Source organism: Plectrocnemia conspersa, unplaced genomic scaffold (assembly GCF_051122295.1).
Source record: "Plectrocnemia conspersa isolate PC_06_02 unplaced genomic scaffold, ASM5112229v1 ptg000003l, whole genome shotgun sequence".
Classification (NCBI taxonomy): Eukaryota; Metazoa; Arthropoda; class Insecta; order Trichoptera; family Polycentropodidae; genus Plectrocnemia; species Plectrocnemia conspersa.
Genome location: NW_028277167.1, coordinates 15,718,435 through 15,739,585, shown reverse-complemented (window position 1 = coordinate 15,739,585; position 21,151 = coordinate 15,718,435). Strand labels below are relative to the sequence as shown.

At 30.1% G+C, this 21,151-nt stretch overlaps 2 protein-coding genes and 1 long non-coding RNA gene across 6 annotated transcripts in view; 2 read left to right on the top strand and 1 right to left on the bottom strand.

The window, feature by feature from the left end:
- The first annotated feature begins 4,612 nt into the window (after window positions 1–4,612).
- LOC148236748 (protein-glucosylgalactosylhydroxylysine glucosidase) lies at window positions 4,613–11,382 on the top strand. 3 transcript variants are annotated; one of them, XM_088183646.1, is made up of 13 exons: window positions 4,613–4,996; window positions 5,110–5,441; window positions 6,089–6,391; window positions 6,450–6,550; window positions 8,076–8,211; window positions 8,273–8,420; window positions 8,490–8,637; window positions 8,715–8,805; window positions 9,098–9,185; window positions 9,264–9,458; window positions 9,520–9,688; window positions 9,747–10,059; window positions 11,178–11,382. In XM_088183646.1, exons 1-13 carry the CDS (start codon window positions 4,812–4,814, stop codon window positions 11,291–11,293), a joined length of 2,325 nt encoding a protein of 774 aa, XP_088039772.1. In that variant the 5' UTR covers window positions 4,613–4,811; the 3' UTR covers window positions 11,294–11,382. The 3 variants fall into 3 exon arrangements, 2 of the variants coding, with proteins under 2 accessions (XP_088039772.1, XP_088039773.1); XR_015809193.1 differs by having other exon boundaries at window positions 4,675–4,996; window positions 8,715–8,809; XM_088183647.1 differs by lacking the exons at window positions 4,613–4,996; window positions 5,110–5,441 and having other exon boundaries at window positions 6,373–6,391; window positions 6,458–6,550.
- A 2,546-nt stretch (window positions 11,383–13,928) lies between these two features.
- The window catches only part of LOC148236746 (uncharacterized), a 98,357-nt gene continuing 91,134 nt past the window's right edge, over window positions 13,929–21,151 (bottom strand). For both annotated transcript variants that reach the window (XM_088183645.1, XM_088183644.1), the window contains one exon: window positions 13,929–16,622. In XM_088183645.1, coding sequence (XP_088039771.1) covers window positions 16,611–16,622 — 12 coding nt within the window. In that variant the 3' untranslated portion in view covers window positions 13,929–16,610. The remainder of the gene's footprint in view (window positions 16,623–21,151) is intronic.
- Window positions 17,223–19,804, top strand: LOC148236747 (uncharacterized). The gene is made up of 2 exons (XR_015809194.1): window positions 17,223–19,558; window positions 19,597–19,804. It is a non-coding gene; the product is annotated as an uncharacterized LOC148236747 (long non-coding RNA).

The window sequence follows — 21,151 nt, the reverse complement described above, 5'->3', positions numbered from 1 at the left end:
AAAAAATTATTATATTATTTTATTTTATTTTGATTATGTTTTGATTAAATTTATTTAGTGTGTAAACAATTATCTATATTAGCTAAGTAAGTTAATAATATATCATTAGCTCTTAGCCTATACTCAAATACATTCGAAACCTCTGCAGAATTTATATCTGAAAAATAATGTTGTGTTTCTACCTTTCAATACCACACTTGATCAAACAACAATAGCTTATTTTAAGGGAAAGTAAAATATGTACGTGGAATTCGTGGGCTGAAATAAAATAGTCAACAATTAAAGGTTGCTGGAAAAAATCTTTCCACAAATGTTGTATGATATGGACTTCTGAAATTCAATCACTATTAAATTATTTAATATAATTATTTAATTAAACTTGTATGTCAACAACAAAATAAGAAAAAATAATGTAACTTAAGACCTTTGTTAAATGAAAATTTTAATGGAAAAAAGCTAGTGTTCTTTTTAATTTGTTTGTATAGTATAACATTAATATATACATATATGGAACATAAATTTTTCTAATCTTATACGTTATAGTTAATAATTATACTTATAGGTCTATATGATAAAATTAAACTATATTCTAAATAATAAGTTTGATATTTTCGAGTTTTTCTAGACAGTATATGTTCTGTTGAACGATTTTCCCTTTTATTAGCATTTTATAATGTTCATGTCGACATAGAAGGCCGTGATATACACTTAAATCTTATGAGAGTAACAGTTTTGTCTTATCTCGTACGTCTTCCCATTTTCGTATCTTAGCTGTTCCTGATATCCACTTAAGGCTATATTAAATTGAGCCGGGACTCAATGCGTTCTAGTAAAGGAAAAACTTCAAATAAACTGTATATAATTGAATATACTTATCCATGGGATTGCCATTGATACTTGTAAAAAATACTGAACTTTTTAAATAGAAAGCAACTTAAAAATATAACTTTTATATTTATTACGTATATTTATATTTGTGGGGGTTATTTTAACGACATTTTGAACAAATGAAAATCTCGAATGCCGGACTACACAAGTATTTTCATAGCAAGTCCCGAGACGATAATCAATTCTAAGTACCGTGAAATAAGTAATCTTTGTTAGGAAAGGATGCGCGCTAGACTATCCTGCGTATAATACTATTGTTATTCTACCCTTCATATATAGAGTAATCATTTGTACCAGTATTTTTTGTGTTTAAGAAGCGATGCAATTGGCTCGCAAACATCCTCATCTGCGATTCACGACATTATAAAAAGTCACAGGGGGGGGGGACGCGGTGAGAAGTAAAAAAGATGAGAAAAGACCCTATGGAGTCACAGCAGTGACTCCGTACCGTCTTTTCTCATCGTGGATCCATACAGAACACTACAGGCGGAAACATATTTGTTATAAGATTTTTTAAGCGCAACATTCACAATTTTAATAACTGCTATTTAGACTGATCTTTCATTAGGCAGTTTTAATTTCATTTCACTGATTTTGCCACTTTAACATGATCTATTTGAAATACGCATTTATCTGATCTCCGTTCGTAAGGTATGTAAGCGTGACGAATAGACTTGTCCGGAAATTATTTTCTATTTGGTCTTAACAATTTTTTTACACAACTATTTAAAAAAATAAGTATACTAACTTGAAAAAATTGTTTTGCTTAATGGATAAGATTGTTTTAAATCCGTTTGATTTATTATGACGCGAAAATAATATTTCTGTGTTTTGTAAGATCAGACTGTCAACTATGATATATAAGTAGATAGGTATGCTTTTAATATATTGTAAATCGTTTCATTATTTTTACATGTGTATATACATAGTAATGATATATAGACAAAAAAAATAATAAATTAATAAATAGTTAGTCAATATTAAAACTAATTATAAAATATATTATCATATTTTTATTGAATCGAATTGCTAATTGTATTTGATGATACTCTCACAGTATATATATTTATATAAGTGTTCTCATTAGTTATTTGTTAAAATATATTTTTTAGAATAACAGTTGATTTTAATGCTTAAGGAAAACTTCTGATTTTCTCATTAAAAATGAGTGAATTGAAATAAATAATTTAAGTTTTTTTTATAATTAGTCATCGTACGTTGACACTGACGCAAAAATTTGAGCTCGTTTTTGTATTTGAACGAACGTAATTTTATAGTACATTGTTTTGTATCACTGGTTTAAGATCATTGTGATAAGACGGCAAATTAAACTTAATTGCTCAGCAAGATCTCACGATTAAATACGAAAATGTTTTCGGATACCTAACTGAGATTTGATGAGGAAATACAATTATTAATTTTTTTTCTTGTTACCAAAAGAAAAGATTATTTATAATTTTGTACAATCAACCAAAATTGTATTTTTTTTACATGTTATCCATTAATATTTATTATAAAATCACGCTTCAGATAGGATTAAATTATTTATATTATAAGGCACGCGTCCGGCGGTTAATATAATACAACTGTGCACCTTTATATTATTAAAAAAGCTCTCTGAAAATTGAATTTCACGTAGTTGAAAGCGTCGTTAAAGTTTAAATCGTGAACATGAAATCGTTTAATGATTGTTTAACGTTAATTTAAAATAAAAAATCGAAACGGCGATGCGGGTAATGAATATGCGCGAGGGGAGAGTGAAAAAAACACGACTAACAGAGCAAACGATGAACTATATTTAACTTGCGGTCTGTATGATTTATTTATGAACTTATTATTTATCATAACCACGGGGAGTTGTACGATAATTTTAATTAACTTAGCGCGAATAACGAACAGGTCTCGTGGACGCTGATCCGTGTCTTTCGTCTCGCTACGGCGAACACACTACTTCAGAAATTATGGAAAAAACAACATTATCAGGATAGTGTCAGTGTTGAAAGAGTTGAATCTGAAGATCAGATTAACTGTTTAGAATATGCGAAAAATATTTTTTGCAGTAAAACAATACAAAGGCTAAATATTGAGTCATGTTAGATGAAAACATTTGATATAGTTAAATAGGTGTAAAATATTAAAAATATATAATTAAAATAAATATTTTTAGTATAATAGTATATCGCACTTTATGGTCAATCATTTTAGCTACATTTATATTGTTTACTACTATAGTAAATACGGAGGTAGTGCTCTTCCTTATTAAGTCAAAATGTTTTAGTTCTTTCTTGTATCTTGCCTTGTGTGATAAATGTAATTATTTTTCAGGATAATCACGTTTTTAAAAAATTAAAACCTGTTTTCAAATTTTATAAATGTTTCCGAAAAAACTGGTTTTTAAAAGCTGACCCTAATAGATAGTAACTTTAGAAACACTTATATATTTATTTATCAAATTGGTTCATAAAATAAAGGTCCTAATTTAGATTCTATATTTTTCGAACAAATTGTATTTCACACCTTACTTATTTCTTGTTTTATTATTGTCAATTCTTTTTCTCTTCATGTGTACAGGGAAACCTCAGTTTACGAGAATGATGCGTTCTGGAAACGTTTTACAAATCACTCGTATTAAAGAAATTAACAATTAATAAAAAAAACAACCATTAAGCGATAAATTTGATATCTGAATCACTGTAAATAATTATCTAATTACAAAAACTAATTCTAATATATTTTTAATGTATCAAATACATTTTATTATATTTTAATATATTTTAATGTATAAAAAATAAAGTTTTATCTGAAAAACAGTTAATGTAAAAAAATACCGTAAAAACGACACATTTCCAAGTTGGTTTTTATGTATTATTTTATTTTTAATATAAATTTATTTAATTTGCTTTAATAGTTTATATTTAAAACTTATTAAATACAGTATTTCTTTTTAATCAAAAAATAAAATTTTTATTCCTTCCTGTAAAAAAAATTTTTGTGACAATGTTTGTTCTTCAAATAAGGTCTTCAATTCCAGTAAATTTATTTATAATATAAAGTAAAAAATAAATGTAAAACAATATTAAAGTAAATAAATTGAGAATCTAAAATTACATACCAATGAAAATCATATACAGATTATATTGCTTAATTTTTGAACGATAAGCGATGTAATAAAAAGTACTATTATAAAATATAAATTAAGAAAATACACATTACTGATAAGTAAAAATATAAAATTCCAAAATTGTATAGTACATTAAAAAAAACAATACAACAATCTTATCTATCTATATAAAAATAATTCAATAATAAGTTAATAATTTCAATCACCTTTAAAATGTGATAATTATGTATTATACTATCTTTTACGTGAGAGTATGTGTGACTCTCTCTCTCTCTCTCTCTCTCTCTCACGACGACCAAATTAAAACTAATAAATGAGTACGACACTCTAATCGACAATTATAACTTGATTTGGTCATAGTGGCCTAAATCTATTTTTGTAAAAAAATATTTCGCAATTTATTATTTTATATACAATAGATTTTTTTGATTGCTATTAATAAATTACATAATAATTGAATAGAAATTAAACTTTTTGTATTTAATTAAAACATATAGGACAAAGATATTATTATACTATAAAAATATATTAAATTATTTTTAATTCGAGCAATTAAATTATAATTAAAAATATGTAGTTTAGTCCCCTCTGTAGATTCGTTCTAATCAATTGACTGTGTTTTGTGTGTCGCTTTGTCAGTCGGTTATTTTGCTCTACGTCTGTGCAGATCTTCCTTTGTATAGCTCTTGTGGCTCACTACTTTTTTGTATATAAATTAAAAACTTATTAATTTATTAATTAAACGCAAACCCAAAAATTACGTCCTATTTTGTGATAATTCTGAAATGATCAGTGAGGCAACATGACTCGTTCGAGATGCGGTTTGACTCCATGGAGGATCTTTTGCGCTGGAGGACTAGTCTGTTTGGGTATATTGGTGTCATTAGTGATTCACAGGAATGTGGGAGCAGCCAGAGTCAGGAGAGACATCGTACCGTTGATTGCCATAGATATGAGCCCTGATCCTTACGAGTTCACCACAGAGAAGTGAGTATGACGCACCATTCGAAGACCTACATTCCATGACCTTAGATAATTAGCTAATAACTGGAAGGCGTTCAACTCTAACGACAGCGATAACCTTATTATAATTATTGTAGGTTGCCCAAAGACTCGAGGTTCATGCCTTCGATTGGAAACGGGCACATTGCAACGGATATATTCAGCGATACTGTGTATATGAACGGACTCTACAATGGCGAAAAAGGATTAAGTCACAGGGCAAGAGTGCCTGCGTGGTGTAATGTGAGATTGAATTCTACATTGGGAAATTCTCCGCTGAGACCCACTTATACTTTGGATACTAATTTGGCAACTTTCTTCGTGCATGTAGAGAGAGAATGGTCGATGGTAGATCAGAGGATTTATGCCCATAGATATTACACGAGGGCCATTGTCAATCAGATATCAATTACGGCGAAACACAAAGCAGGCAAGTCAGATGTTAATCAATATATTAAAATATACACTTGTGTAGGTGTATCTAAGTTGATAGCTTAGTATTTTTATTGCATTTTTTATAATCAATCTTTACTTTACTTACTATTATTTTTAATTAAACATTAGACACTAATCCTTCTGAATCTCCGACAACATTGTCTATCAATCGTAACGACTAGTAGAATTTTAATTAATTGCGCTTTTAATAGGTATTTGCGACAGGTGCTTTCTCACAATCAATGCATATTTGATACATAGTTATTTTTTTATATAAAGTAAATATGTATAGATTTAATCATATTTTATTTATAAACATAGAACAAAATTGCACAAGCAATAAAAATACATATGTAAATATCAATCAAATTTGACAAACACGGCTATTACTGTGTTTTTTGCATCAATAGAAATAATTTGTATTTACAAACTATATTACATCACGTTTATTGCATTTTAACTTTTTTTGTGTCAGTAATACATTGAAACAGTTGAAAAGTATTAGACTTCGTTGCTGATCTTTGAAATCATCAATCAGTTCAATGTTTATATTAGTATTTCGCCTTACGTTGCATAAGTATCAGTGACTCAATTTTTCTATAAATCTATTAAAATGTAACAATACCTAATGTATATGTTTAGATGTTTACAGAGATCACAGCGCTAAGTATGTGGAATTGAGCTTCCTACCTGGACTTGATAGTCAAGATATAAAATTCGAAAGTCCACAGCTATCCAAGATTGAAAATAGATTGATTTGGAGTACTTGCGGATTGACTTTGAAACTGGAAGATCCTAAGTACCAGGATGAGCCGTCTCAGGTGTGCGCTTATTGGACTCATGCGCCTTCTCACTTGGTGGTGCCAAGACGAGGAAGAATGTTGCATACCTTCGTCATGACCGTCGATTCGAAGAAGGACGTCGCCCTTAAAGAGATGATTGGTGGTAATTCGTGGAAGATTGTGTTATGCAGATTGCGTGGTTTCATTCACGTTGGAAATAGTTTTACAGGAAACGGAAGACGATCTGTTCGACAAGCATAAGGACGAATGGAGAGACATTTACGAAACGGGCAGGATTCAGATTGGTGGCAACTTGGAATTGGTAAATAATATATATTATTTTATTATAAATTATAAAAGTTCCTATACACCTTCTTTTGCACAACTTGAATTTACTTGAAAGAGATTCATGGAATATGTATATGAATTTCTAATATTGAATAATTTTTCCATCTCATTTTGTCGTTTGTCTCCCTCATCAATTGTGCTCCGGATGTTTTCCAATGTAGCAAATGTATTCCCTCCTGTTTAAAGCAAGGAAATGCCAGTAACATAATTCCATTTCCGAAAAGAACGTGATAGACGATAAACAATTCTTTACAATGTTTTCATACTACGTTTATAAAATGAATAAATTTCCACATGAGTAACACATTTCTTACGATACAGAATAAATAACAATAATAAAATGGCACATTTAACAGAGAAAACATTAATTTTCCAAATGATAATGTTAGATAACTTAGCATGAAGACTTACGTTAACATTTTTTAATGCAATCCTTTCTGCGGTGCATCCCAAATTAACCACTTATTATCCTCTGTAAAAATTCGATTAAAAAAACAATGCTGTTGTATGAAATTTCAAAAACCAATGGTCGTAAAACAGCATAATTATGGGCGGAGCCCCGGTGGCGGGCCTTCTGCGAAAATGTGATTTCTGAGAACGCTCTAGGAGCACAGGTTCTCTCCATGAAACATACTTCTATGGCATTCTGGAAAGTCGGCCCTCTGTATGGTTTTTACGTTTGTCCTCAAATGCATAACTGCCAGCATGCTACTCGAACCGCTCGTTTTGACTTGTTCTTTTCTGGCGAAAGGTCTGGGAATGATCAGAGCCATTGGGATTCGGTTATTGTTTGTGGTAAACATTTCAGCCGCCACACTTTTATCTTTAATATCAAAAAAAAAAAAAAATATTTAGAATTAATAAGCTTTATAATAATCAAAAAAAAATATTTTTATAAAATTTTACGATAAACAATTTATTTTCATTGCTCTTTTCAGTAAGAAAACATCTAACTCACTATCATTCAGTATTCACAAATAAACTATATTCCTTAAAATATTTACATTAATATTCATTATAAGGGATAACGAATAGTAATATTCATATTGTTTTACAACAAATAGGCTTAACTCGGCGTCTGCACATCACGGACGCTAGCAGTATAATAAAGAGCAGAATAATCCTGCTTGGGTTCATCTAAGCACCTTGGCCATAACATATGTTTTGCTAAGCATGTCCTAAATAAATCAGAATAATTTTCATTTTGTAATATTTATATTAGTATAGTTATTTTTTACCCTTTTTATTATAATATGATGTTAAAATAAATAAATGATAAAATTTACATTTTTATCAAAATTCTATTTGTATTAACAATTTTGCTGTTGTTACAAAAATATTAAATGAAATTTTACTTAAATTATTCACCTTGACTTGATAATTTTTATTTCAAGTAATATTTTAATGAATTTTCCTTGTCTTCTTCATAATCATATCACATAAGCACACGATAAAATACATTACTAAGAAACTAATCATAAATAATTTTATAATTGTAGGAAAAAATTGTGAACGGAATCTGGTATTACATGTTAAGTTCTTTGCCATCGACAAATACCAACCAAATACAAGGACTCTATTATGGATTGAGTCCTGGAGGACTATCCAGAGGCGGTCTATTGAATGACTACGAAGGTATTATATTGTTAATTAATAAATATATCAAAATAATACTAATAAATATCAATTTTTACAGGTCATAACTTTTGGGATACAGAGTTTTGGATGTTTCCAGCGATACTGCTTCTCAAACCATGGTATGCCGAGAGCCTGTTGAACTACAGATTGCAAATGATAAACGTGGCTGCCGATCTTGCCAAGGAGACGCATCACAAAGGCGTCAGGTGTGAGATTTATTGCCTAAATTTAAATAAAACGTCAATCGCCATTGATTTGTGACCCATTATTTGTAGATATCCATGGGAGAGTGCTTTCACGGGACGTGAAGTGACACAGCCTTGCTGTCCCGAAGTGGCTGATTATGAACATCACATTACGGGGTGTATAGCGTTTGCAGTTAGACAATACATTGCTGTCAATGGCAGTGTTAATTGGTTGAAGGTATCCATTTATTTTATTTTATGTGTATTTGTTGCTAGATTTTAATTTGTATTTCTATGTTTTATATACATTTTTAGAAAGGTGGATGCGATTTAATATTTAGAATAGCAGACTTTTGGCAATCGAGGGCTGTGTTCAATGAAACGACAAAAATGTACGATATTAAAAGTAGGTAAATTGTAGTTTACTATTACCTTTTAATAAAAAGGTATAATATTTTACATATTTAATCTATAATTATTAAAAAACAATGGCACAGTTGAGTACTTGAATTGATTAAGGTTATATTTTTGAAGTACTGCCTTCCAATCTATGTATGTATGTATGTAAATATAACAAGAATAACTTTCTTGAACTAAGTATACATACAGACATAGTCCATTAAATTCGAATTCATATTCAGATACATACAAAAAATTTAGCTTTTATGTATATATAAAAATAATTTTACACCTTTCAGATGTAATGGGGCCAGATGAAGATCACAGCAATGTTACTAACTCAATTTTCACAAACGTTGTAGCTGGATATTCTTTATATTTGGGAGAGTAAGTTTTTTTGCATATAAAGTGTTGATTTTGGTCACAAAATAAATATATATTCTAGCAAATGTATTGTATTATAAGGTATGCTAGATGCTTATGTAAGAACTTTACATTACAAAAGAGAAGAGAATGGGTCGAAGTTGCGATGCATTTAGCTCTCCCTTATGATCCTGTCTTAGATTACCATCCTCAATTTGACGGCTATCAAAGACCTGAACAGATCAAACAGGCCGATGTTACATTATTAGGATTTCCATTGCAATATTCTATGAATAGGTATCGTATGATAATTTAGTTATACCATGATTTACATTACTTAATTGTTTCAATATTACAGATCGACGAGAGCAAACGATTTGACTTATTATGAAAGCGTAACTCGGGAAAGCGGTCCGGCGATGACATGGAGCATGCATTCCGTGAACCATCTTCGAATCGATAATTCTCAATTAGCTGCACATTTTTTTAATAAAACGTACCAAGGACATGTTCGAGAACCGTTCAAGGTTGATATAAATGTTATGTTAATGTTTTTATATGTCTTATATTGAATTTTTATTGAAGATATGGACCGAATATAAAAAACCGAGGGTCGGTTCAGTCAATTTTTTGACAGGAATGGGAGGCTTTCTTCAGACGATAATGTTTGGATACGCCGGAATTAGTATATATTTAGATAGATTGGAAATTGTCAAGCCGCAAGTATTACCTCAGTCGAACCGTCTGAAGATCGACGGTTTAAAGTATTTGGGTTCTAATATAATTTTGGATATATATCCAAAAAACACGTCTTTGTACGTTTTAAAGGTGGAAGAAGAAAATGCTTTGGAATTATTAGTAAGGACGAATACAATAACGTTAAAAAATGGAATGAGAGGTGTGTATTATTTTTACAATATTTTTAGCTATTGTTGGATTAAATTATAAGATAGTTATTTAGTTATTACTCTGTCTCTGTCTGTCTCTAGAGGACAACTCCCTAGCGACTTTATTTATATGTAACATCAATCTGTCGAGGTATATCTTGCTGATGTTTTTTATATTCCCTTTCACCGGCATCACTATAAGATCTTGATGAAGCATATCATTTGTAATGAATCATAGGTTAAAAATTTCAATCAAATACATTAATTCTTAATGTATTTGCTTGAAATTTTAAGATATAATTATGCTATTATATATTAACGATAAAGATATACAATAATAGCTACGTACAGTAACAGTTTATTTCCTATTGACAGTTTGGATCCTCAACTGGAGTTTGGTGCACAAATTGACAGTATACAAGTTTAAATTTATAATTAAAATTTGCAATAATGTATATACTTATATATCGAAGATCGGGTTGAACTCTCGGATATTTCGGTGATGTCTCATCTCGGTTCATTTGCTGTAACTCTACATATTAATACTTTTTATAACAATATTACGACTTACAACAAATTAAAATCAATCTAAACCGAATTTTGACCAAAAGGAGAGCGCAAAAAACAATCATCACTTCTCAGAAGTCAAACATTCACATCAAAAGCAATAAAATTGTGTCAGCGCCGTTGCAGTGGGAACGCTCGGTAACAAGCGTTCCCACTGCAACACAGCATTCATTTAATAGGATGTTTTTAAAATGTCATATTTTTTTCTCTTTAAGAAAGAAAGACAGTAGCTAAATACTTAACAAAGAAATCTGCTTTTTTTTATTCTAAAGTAAATTTTTCATTTCCTTGATAGATTAGTGTGATAGAAATTTGTGGTTGTTTGAGATTTTCAGTGGTCTATAGTGAATAGTCAGTGGTTACGATGGATTTTAATATTTCAGTCAGTAGTTGTTTACGTATGCTACCTATGCTTTTAATTTCTGTTAATTAATCTTTAACCAAAACTATTTAATTTAATTTTCAAAATTCTCAGATCCAACGAATTTTTCACAGCAAGATTACTAAAAATGAAATCATTTGATATATCTAATGGCTTTATAATATATTTTTTATTTTTCAGTTGTTTTATATGGAGAAGGTCCTTTTATAATTAAAAAGAAAATTCCCAATGAATGCAAGTTGCCATTGGATCTCATAGGACAACCGAAAGAAGTTCCGATAGAAACATCAAATTAACTATTATATTATTTAATATTATATACTGTGATTTCATAGAACTTAGTTTATGAAGTAATGTATAAAAATAACTAAAACGTTTTTTTTTATAATTTCGTTTTATTCATTTTTTTCAGATTAATACAATTAATTGATTTTTAATACACCTGATATTAAAATTATTCAGGTTAGTAATTATAAATCGCTTGCTAATAATCTTTCATTAAAATGAAGATTCGAGAGATATACATAATAATAATAATAATATATATTTGTTTTAATAATAAATATATTACATAAAAATTCACAAATAATACATAACAAATGTTAAAAAGTAATAAATACAATCGGTTTCAATCAAAATTGGTAAATAAACACACTGTGTATATGTGTATGTATACTTTAAAAATCTTATATCAATATGTATTTTGTACAAAAAAACTACTGTATGATGAAAAAAGGCAAAAAAAAAAAACAACAAACATCACCGTCTAATACAAAAACTTTCACTTCCGGATACCACTAAACTTAATTTAAACATATTTAAAAAGGAATCAATCTAATTAGTACGACTAAACGTTCGTCCATAGTCTAATAAGTCTTGCGTGTTCATCGTCGTTTACGATTACGATCCTTTCGGCGTCAGGATTGACAACATACCGGCTCCATACTAACAATTTATTCATAAGTCACACGGTAAACGGTGAATAATTTCACACTCGAGGTAACTGAGGTGTTTCCTGCTGTGTTTTTCATTTCAAATCGAAATTGATAACTCCGTTTTTTTTAGGCACTTCTGTACTTTCGATTCGGTTTTCATTCATCAAAAGTCTGCCATATGCACAAAACTAGCGTTTAATAATTAATACAATTATAATAATGATAATAAAAAACATTAATAAATTATTCATTAATAATACCGAAAAATATTAGTCATTTATATAATTTATATAATTAAAGTTCTTGGTTATGTTTAATTTTGTTAATTTATATTAAAAATGAATTGATTCAAAAAACCGGATATTATTAACTTTGGTATGAACTGTATATGAAAAAATAAATAAAAAAATAAAATAAAATAAAATAAAAATGTCTTTGGTACGAGTGTTATAAATATGAAATTTGTTATTTAACGTAACATTTATGATGGCGCAGAATGTTTCTTAAATAAATATACTATTATATAAAAGAAGAAAAATGTTAATAATATATTAGCACATATCGACTAGATCGGTAATATCTATTGATTAATAATATCTTTTTATGGCAAATATTTCATAATCGTATATATGTATAATTATACCACATAATTTATTATTATATATAGCAAAAAGAGAGCAGTGTCTAAAATTAAAAAAAATAATACAAATTACAATATTATTTTTATAAGTCTCACTCCTTAAATCGAACACCTTATGGGTAGAATTTTCAGACAACAATCGCCTATAAACAAACTATAATAATAACAGAAAAAAATTAGTGTAACTTGGAAGCTGATATTACAAAGTACAAAAAGTAATGGAAGACGGTCGACCGCATTAATATAAATTGACACAAAACCATTACTGATTTTTGAATCATCTTATACACATGCGATGTTCGTAAAGTATCAAACAATTATATAATCAATGTTCTTATCAAATTCTAGTTAATTTATAGCTTGTGGTGTGTATTCGTATATTTTTTCATTAAACAAACAAAATAAAACACATTATGATATTACGATAATTGACAATAGCACATTTTGTATAGTAACATCAGCAACTAATCGCCGTCACCGAATTTATAAAGCTCATGATTGAAACATATAAAATGATATCGGTTCACCTTGCTTGCATATTTAACTATATATACACATGAGGTATCGATTGAAATTTTAACTCTAGAAACACTATTTTTATAGTTACGTTGAATGATAAAAAAATTACTCGATCGTATGTATATTACTAATGTTCAACTATATACTAGGTAAGCCATTAAATTTAAGTCATTGTTACAAAAAAAGTGGCAAAAATATTACATCTCCGATACAAAAAGTGATTCTATAAACTTGTAATCCTATGTGAATATTTTCTTATGTACAATTCGCTCTTTGATTGTTACGGACTCTAACTCGATTGAGGCTGATTTCATAAGAATCAAATGTGATAAAAAAATATTATTATCTGGTGAATATCTAAAAATATATGTATATGAATATTATTTTGAAAATACGGTAAAAGCTTGCATTTGTGTTTATAAATGGATTTTTAATCAATCTTAGTATGAATTGAATAAATTATGTGTATTATCTACTTAACGCACGTAAGTCATTGAGTAGCAAAATCTGAACGCATTTTAATGGTCTTATAATGAAAAAGTACGTTCTTCATAAATATACAAATAAAATTTAGGATTAGCTTCGTGCTGTTTTGAAAATAAAATATTGAAAATACCAACATTTTATCTTTATCTGAAAAATATAGCAAAATTTGCATATATCTTTTTTCAATAATGACATCAAATCCGCCAATACTCGTCAAAATAGCAATGGCGATGTATAGGAATTCGGCAACTAAAGGGTTAACACGTTAAACACCGCTGCCTTTTGGCGATAATTGTGACAAAAAAAATATTTTTAATTAATAATTTTTATTATTCAACGTTTTAAAACAAATTTGTTTTTTTTTCTTTTCGCATCAGTGTACCATGTACCAATAAAATTTGTGTTTATAAAAAGACTGGAGCTAATTTAAACAGGGCGAGACTATTTCAAGGCCAAATATTAGCAGAAAAACTTCAGAAGACTTTTAGATAAGTTAGGGATTAATGAATGTGCATAGTAAGGCCGATAGATGGTGATGGGATGTACGTAATGTGTAATCTAGATACACAAAAAATTGTCAACTTTTTTTTAATATTTTAGTTAATATGATATTAAATAAAAACGATCCATTAAAATATGCAGTTTTTTTTGTATGAAGTCGAAATAATAAGACCAACAAATCTGCGCATACAGTATCTGAGAATGAAAAGAATTTGACTGGACTTGTCTTATTTTCTTACGACATCTTGACATTTTAAATAACATAGAATTTTGAAATGTTTTTTTTAAAAGATAACTTCAACTAAATTTTAGTATAATCCAATGGTTAAGTCCAGACAAATTAGAAATTAGGGCAGAATCCAGACACGACTAAAACAATGCTCATTTGCTCCACATTTCTGTTTATATGAATATAATATTTTTTTACAAGAAAAAAATATATGTCTGATATTGATTCTAGATTATATAAGGAAGATTATGAAACTCTTTATAATGTTTTTTTTAAGAAGCGATTCTACTATTGATAGATTTTACTACGGTTGATTTTCATACTATTTTTTACATGGTAAACAAATTGTTTTATGGGATAAAATTAGTAAGAGTAAAAATTATAATTCTAAGCCGGAAAATTAAAATGTTATAATAATTTTTGAAACTCAATGACTTATACGCGACAAACAAATATATAAGCGAGGTATTTTTTTTTATACATATATATGATATATGGCATCAGATCTATTATTTTTTATAGTGAAAAGAACTATATTAATTAGACACGAAATATTACAAAATCACTACAAATCTACTCTTGTGTTATTCACTATCATTAAATATTGTTGAACGTAAAAAAATATATATAATATACATATTCATTTTTGATCTGAGAGTGTATAAAAAACATTAGATTTCTTCTTCATTAATTATCGTAATCGTATTGCCAAAAATCAATAGTCTGCTAGTGTTTTATAGTATTTATAACAAAATATTGTATTCTACGTTTGTTCGTTTAAAATTAAGCCTACCCAATAAGGCTTGGTGACGTCGAAAGGCGATTCTTGATACACACATTTCTGTCCGATAACGGATTACAGCTAAGTTTTTTTAACCTAGAAAATTTGTATTATAAAACGTGGGCGCTTCAAAGTTACAATCCTGTTTTAACCGTATCACTTCAATATACCACACAGACACACCGTGTTATACGTTATAAATACACAATTAACTCCTAGATTGATAATAATCGTACGTCTATCGCTATCTCACAAAATACTATCCGTTATTAATTCGTCAAGAGCTACGAGAATACACATTTAAGAGTTGAAGTTTAAGAAAATATTTTTGTAGCGGTATATTTTGCTACTTTCGAGAAGTGATTTGAACAACCGATATGATATTTTAATTATAATTTTATATAAACATCAACATAACATTATAATGATTATCATTAACACTTAACGCAAAAAATAACCGATTCGCTACTACAACATCAAACGAATAAACGAACATTTGTCAAACAAATGTATCAACGTGCATATCGTTCATCATATTTGGCCTAATTTAATAAGGAATCAATGGTATATGTTATAAAACTATGTTTCGCTAAAGGAGTAAAGAGGTTAGACAAAAAACACACATAGCGCATATACTAGCTCACACTGACACATTCACGCAAATAATGTATATAATACAATATATTAAGAATAGATAAAGATCAATAATATCATCAGTATGAGACGTACACATAATCTAACCTAACCTCTGATATTTTTGTTAATCAATCGCTAATAAAATATACATTGTTAATCGTTATTATCATTATTCTATGTAATGGCATTGAGTGGGTTAAATTTATTTTATATAGAGCATTCGTCGCTGTCTCTCGCGTAATCGGCTTCGTCGTCCTCCTCCGTTTTTGACTTTTTAAAACTTTTCGCACCGTTACCGTCTTTTTTAAATATGCCTAATCTATTCATGGCGGACATCTCTTTTTGAGACACATTGCTTATTGCTTTCTCATAGTTATCCGATATCTTATTTATGCCGCTCGTGAACGAGAGCTTGTTTAGAGGACTGCTACCCAGAGTATTTGGTGAGCCGTTATTATAATCGACGTTCGCGGAATTCGCAAGGCTCTCATTCAACAGATTGGCGTAAATAGACGTGCTTTGAAAGTTGCCGACGTCTGCGTAATCCTTGATCGGTAACGCTTTCTTCTGAGGCGATAATAACTGGCTATATAGAAAACTAGTATTGGCACTCTTTTCCGATTTGGTGGGCGAGCCGAGACCCGACTGCTGTTGCTCGAGATAACCGTTTTTGTTGTATTGATCTCCGGTCTTTGTCAGGATGGCGCGTTCGAGGACTGGCGTCGTGTACACTGATGTGAGGTTCACGTAACCGTTCGGTTTGTCGTATTGCCGCGACGGTGAATGCTTGCTGTTTGGTCCGGCCGAGCTGGCAATGCTCGAGTCCTCCACGATTTCAGTTGAGAGAAGTTCATCGAGGTTCGGAGAGAGGCAATCGTCGTCGGTTTCATCGTATGAGCTGAAGCATAAGCAAAATTTATTTATTAATCATAAAAAATATATGCGATTACACATACAAAGCAGATAATATATGCATATGATCATATGTAGGTTGTTAATAATATAATGGCCAATTTCAAAAAGTTGGTTAAAAATATATGAAAGATACACATATGAAGTTCGAAATTTTCTTTTTAATAATAAAAATAATAATTTAGCTATTCTTTATAAGCAAAATATACATTTTTATATACTTATATACATAAGAAGGTGAGTCAAATAAAAACCTTAGAAGTGCAATAAAAATTAAAAACACTGCTCTATTGTCTATAAATTGGCAGCAGTATTACATATAGGCGTGAATAAGTTGACAACTCGAGATGCATACATTTTGAAATTATTCGCTTTAGGCCGATGCTGTGAATAATTATTTCCGACTCACTTGTGAATTGTTGAGCAATTCTCATACTAAACCATGCGTCATTTAACTCCTTCCCGGTCATGCCCGAGTTAAATCAGAAATTTGTATTTTGTGAATTCTCATCTTAAAGATCACCAAATTTTCATGAAAATTATCAGCCTTTTTTTGTTAAAAAAAATTGTAGGAACACTTTTAATATTTTTTATAATGCTGCATAGGAAAGGATGTATCCAGACGTTTTTGAGTAATTTTTAAAAAAGTACCGTGACCGTGAAGCAGTTAAAAGATTGTTACACAAAAACTATATAATTAATTATAAAAACAGCATATAAGGTCAAAACAAATCAGGCATAGTAGTGACTCAAAATTTTCGCCACACTTGCAATATGCATCAAAGTAAAGCAGTACTCTGACATACGTTTTTGAATAGTGAAGGGATAAAACTAATCATGTCAAATGTATGAGTGTGCCATAAAATTCCAAAATGACCTTTCTCGACTCGACCAGGTCAGGCACACAGAGTACATCATAGCAGTTCAAGAAAGTGTCTGCAAGTTTGTGCAGCACATCAGCAAACTTTTCCAGAAAAATTGATTTTATAGATCAGGGTTCTCAACAGTTTTCAATAGCAAGCCAGATTAACAATTTTTCAAAGGCCGACGGGACACAACCCAATATTGAATTACGTAAATGGAAAATATATAATGCACATAATTTTTCATGAATTGTATTAATAATATCTCTTGCATTTTGTTTTTTAAACGTCAAAGTTGGACGGCACCTACTTACTCTGGCGTGACAAGATCTTAAATTTCTCAATATTGTACAGTCAGTTGACCGATACAGAGCGAACGTGTCAAGTGCATTCTGTTTCGATAACAAGTTTGTACAAGTAAATTACAAACTATTTTAGTACTCGTACATAAACACATCAAATTGTTTTATTTTCTTTAAGAAAATAAAAATAGACAGTGTATGCAGAGCATTTAGAGAGCAATGAAGACTTCAATATTTCATAATTGACGCTAAAAATAAGGCAATTTGTTTAATTTGCAAAGAAACACTCTCTGTCCTCAAAAAATATAATGCAAAACGTCACTACGACACGAAACATTCAATATTTACTACATAACATAACCCATATTACATCTCATTAAGAATTATCTTCAACCAATAATCAAATCTGAATTATTTGGACTTCCGAGTACAGGTATTCTGTTGCAACATGACGACAATACTCAATGATTGCAACGATTCAAGATTCACCGTAATCGCCAGATCTCGTCCCCAGTTATTTTCACATCTTTATTCAGGTCCGGCAAAAGTCGGACTACAATACAGTTCAATAAATTACGAAATATAAGACAATTAAGGTTTTTATTTGACTCGTTTTCTTATTTTATGTGTAGCAATAGCTGTTAAATAGTTGACTCACAGTTTAGCTGCCTGTGACCACAAGCTTGCGAAAAAGAAGTAGCATTTCAGTAATTTCAGTAACACCTAAATTTAATACACTCTATCAAGCATTAGTGGCTGTTTATCAGATCACACTGACCGCATCGTAGATAGTCGCAATAGTCAAACTCCTAACCTGTGGTTCGAACCAAAATGCCGAATGTGTTGAACAAAATTTTAAATAAATTTCGACAAAAACAATCAATTACATTAAAACCATGAATGATATATGAATTAAAAAGTGGTCCAATCATTTAAAAAATGGCCAAACGCCAGCTGAAAGCAATATATCTACATCTTAATAGGTATTTGGTTTTCAATCACCACAAATTGAGATAGTATGTATTAAAGATTACGAAAAAATGTAAAAGAAAATGGAGTTTCGTTTGGTTCTTTAATCATTCAGATGTTTTGGCGAAACCAAAACTGATAGGGCAAATAGTGCCTACCCATCTTCTTCGCTGATGATAGACCTAGTTTGACCTTTGATGTTTAACGACAGGTTTTGTAGTATCTACCTGCCAAAACTAAAGCTTTTTGTGATTCTATGAATCTATTTATACCACACAAAAAACGAAATTACTTTATTGTTTTCCTCAATAACACAGTTTAGTTTTAATTAATTTTTCTATCATGTTTATCATCTTTAATTACCAAATTTGAAATGTATCAGGTTGTCCCATAAGTCTTTGCGTTTTTTTTCTTACATTTGAAAATGTACAACATTTTATACATTAACAGTAATTTCACTATTCTTTCGGTGTTTGTTAACAATAGTGGTTCAATGATGCTATTCAGTTATGCGATATTTTCAACTCTAAATCAACAATGGCAGTGGAAATAAAATAAAAAATAATCTAAAAAATAATAAGCAGTTAAAAACATCAGTAATTTAATGGGCAGGGATTCCATTAAATTTAGAAATGTTAAATGTGGTTCCAAGTATTTCGTTCCGGGTATTTTGACATTGAATGTCTACATAAAGCGAGTAGTAATTAGAGGTTTTTAGTGAGGATATTAGGGCTGCCTTAAAAGCAGGTCCGAGATTACCAATACAGAAGCTAGCACAAAAGCTCAATGTGTCGCCTACATCAATTCACAGATATTTGAAAATTAGGAAAGGTGCTAATTTACAGAATATGGATTGTATATAAAAATTGTCTAAGGAAAATTTCGCGCATCGAATCTCAATACGCCAATTATAAATTTTTCTAAAACAGAATGATTTATTTTTGAGTCTGTGAGGACCACAAATTGATGTTTTTTTTTATTTTTGGATTTTTTGCTCTGGAAGTGAGGAATAAAACATTTTCACATGTCTAATCAACTCCTCGCCGACGCGCTGGATGTACTAATCAAGCGCGACCAAGAAATAGGGGATCTTTCTGGAACAGCGATACAAAAAGGATCTACTAATCAAGCGCAACCAAGAATTAGGGGAGTTTGCAAACAGAGCAATGATATTTTACGTCTTCCTGGATTAAAAGTAAACAGACTAGTCTGAAACCTACAATCTCACGCAAAAAGGGAAACGACATCTTACTTTTAATACATCATTGATTATTTTATAATAAAATCTGGGATGAAGAATATTGCACCTTGCAAGGGAGACGATATTGTGAAAAAACTTAAAAATTGGAAAATAAATATGACACCTGCATGAGAACCAAAAACCGTGGGAAGCAGGACGATATTGCACAATATAATTGACAGAAGTCCACTATATAAGGGGTTGGAGTTCCCATACAAAATCACATCACTCTTGCTATCGGGACAGGAGCAAGCAACTTCACCGAAGTCCACCCTACGCCAGCGAAGACTTTCGAGACGCCTGCTTGAAACTTCGCCCTGTCGCAGAACCCTTGGACGAAACACAAGGACCGACCCTTTTGGAACGCGAGCCGAACAGCTGATATTTTGCCCATCCAGCTGAGAACAAGATTACACCCCAATAAGATAATGTTATGCAATTGATGGGATATGAAGAGGGACGTAATTTGAATTATGCCATATTAAGAAAAACGACCGCTGACTGTCGAACATTTACCCCCCCCCCCCTGGAAAATGCTGAAATCACGTCCCTGATTCTAAATCAAAAATTATCGGGTTATCCTTTCAATAAAATCTAAAAAAAACAGTTTGAATCCATCCCGAAAATGTAATTTCAGTGAAATTATATCGGAATACATTATCACCGATAGATATATATTTCTACCAGTGAAAATTTAATTTATATGGCAGGTGCTAGAACAATTATATGCTTTCAACTTTTCCATGTTTACATATGTATTTTTCAGTGAAGATATATTTTCACTAGAGTCCAAATAAATTTTCACCAGTAGATATATATTTCTACTAGCGAAAATATAACTAAACTGATAAGCACTAATGAAATTATAAGCTACTCTAAAATGTATATGAAAGTCAATTTGACAATTTGACAATCGCGAAACGTCCAACTGCTGTTCAAACCCAAACCTAACCTAGTGAAAGTTTTAAAACTAAATAAAGTTGTCGAACTTTTATTAGGTCAAGTCTAAAATATTTCTTTCAGGGGAAAATAAGCGAAAGAAGTACAGACAGATTTCGCATCTCACATATTGCAACATAGTTTGTCTACACTTTGATGTTACACAATGTTTTAAAGATATGATAGATATCCTTACCAATAT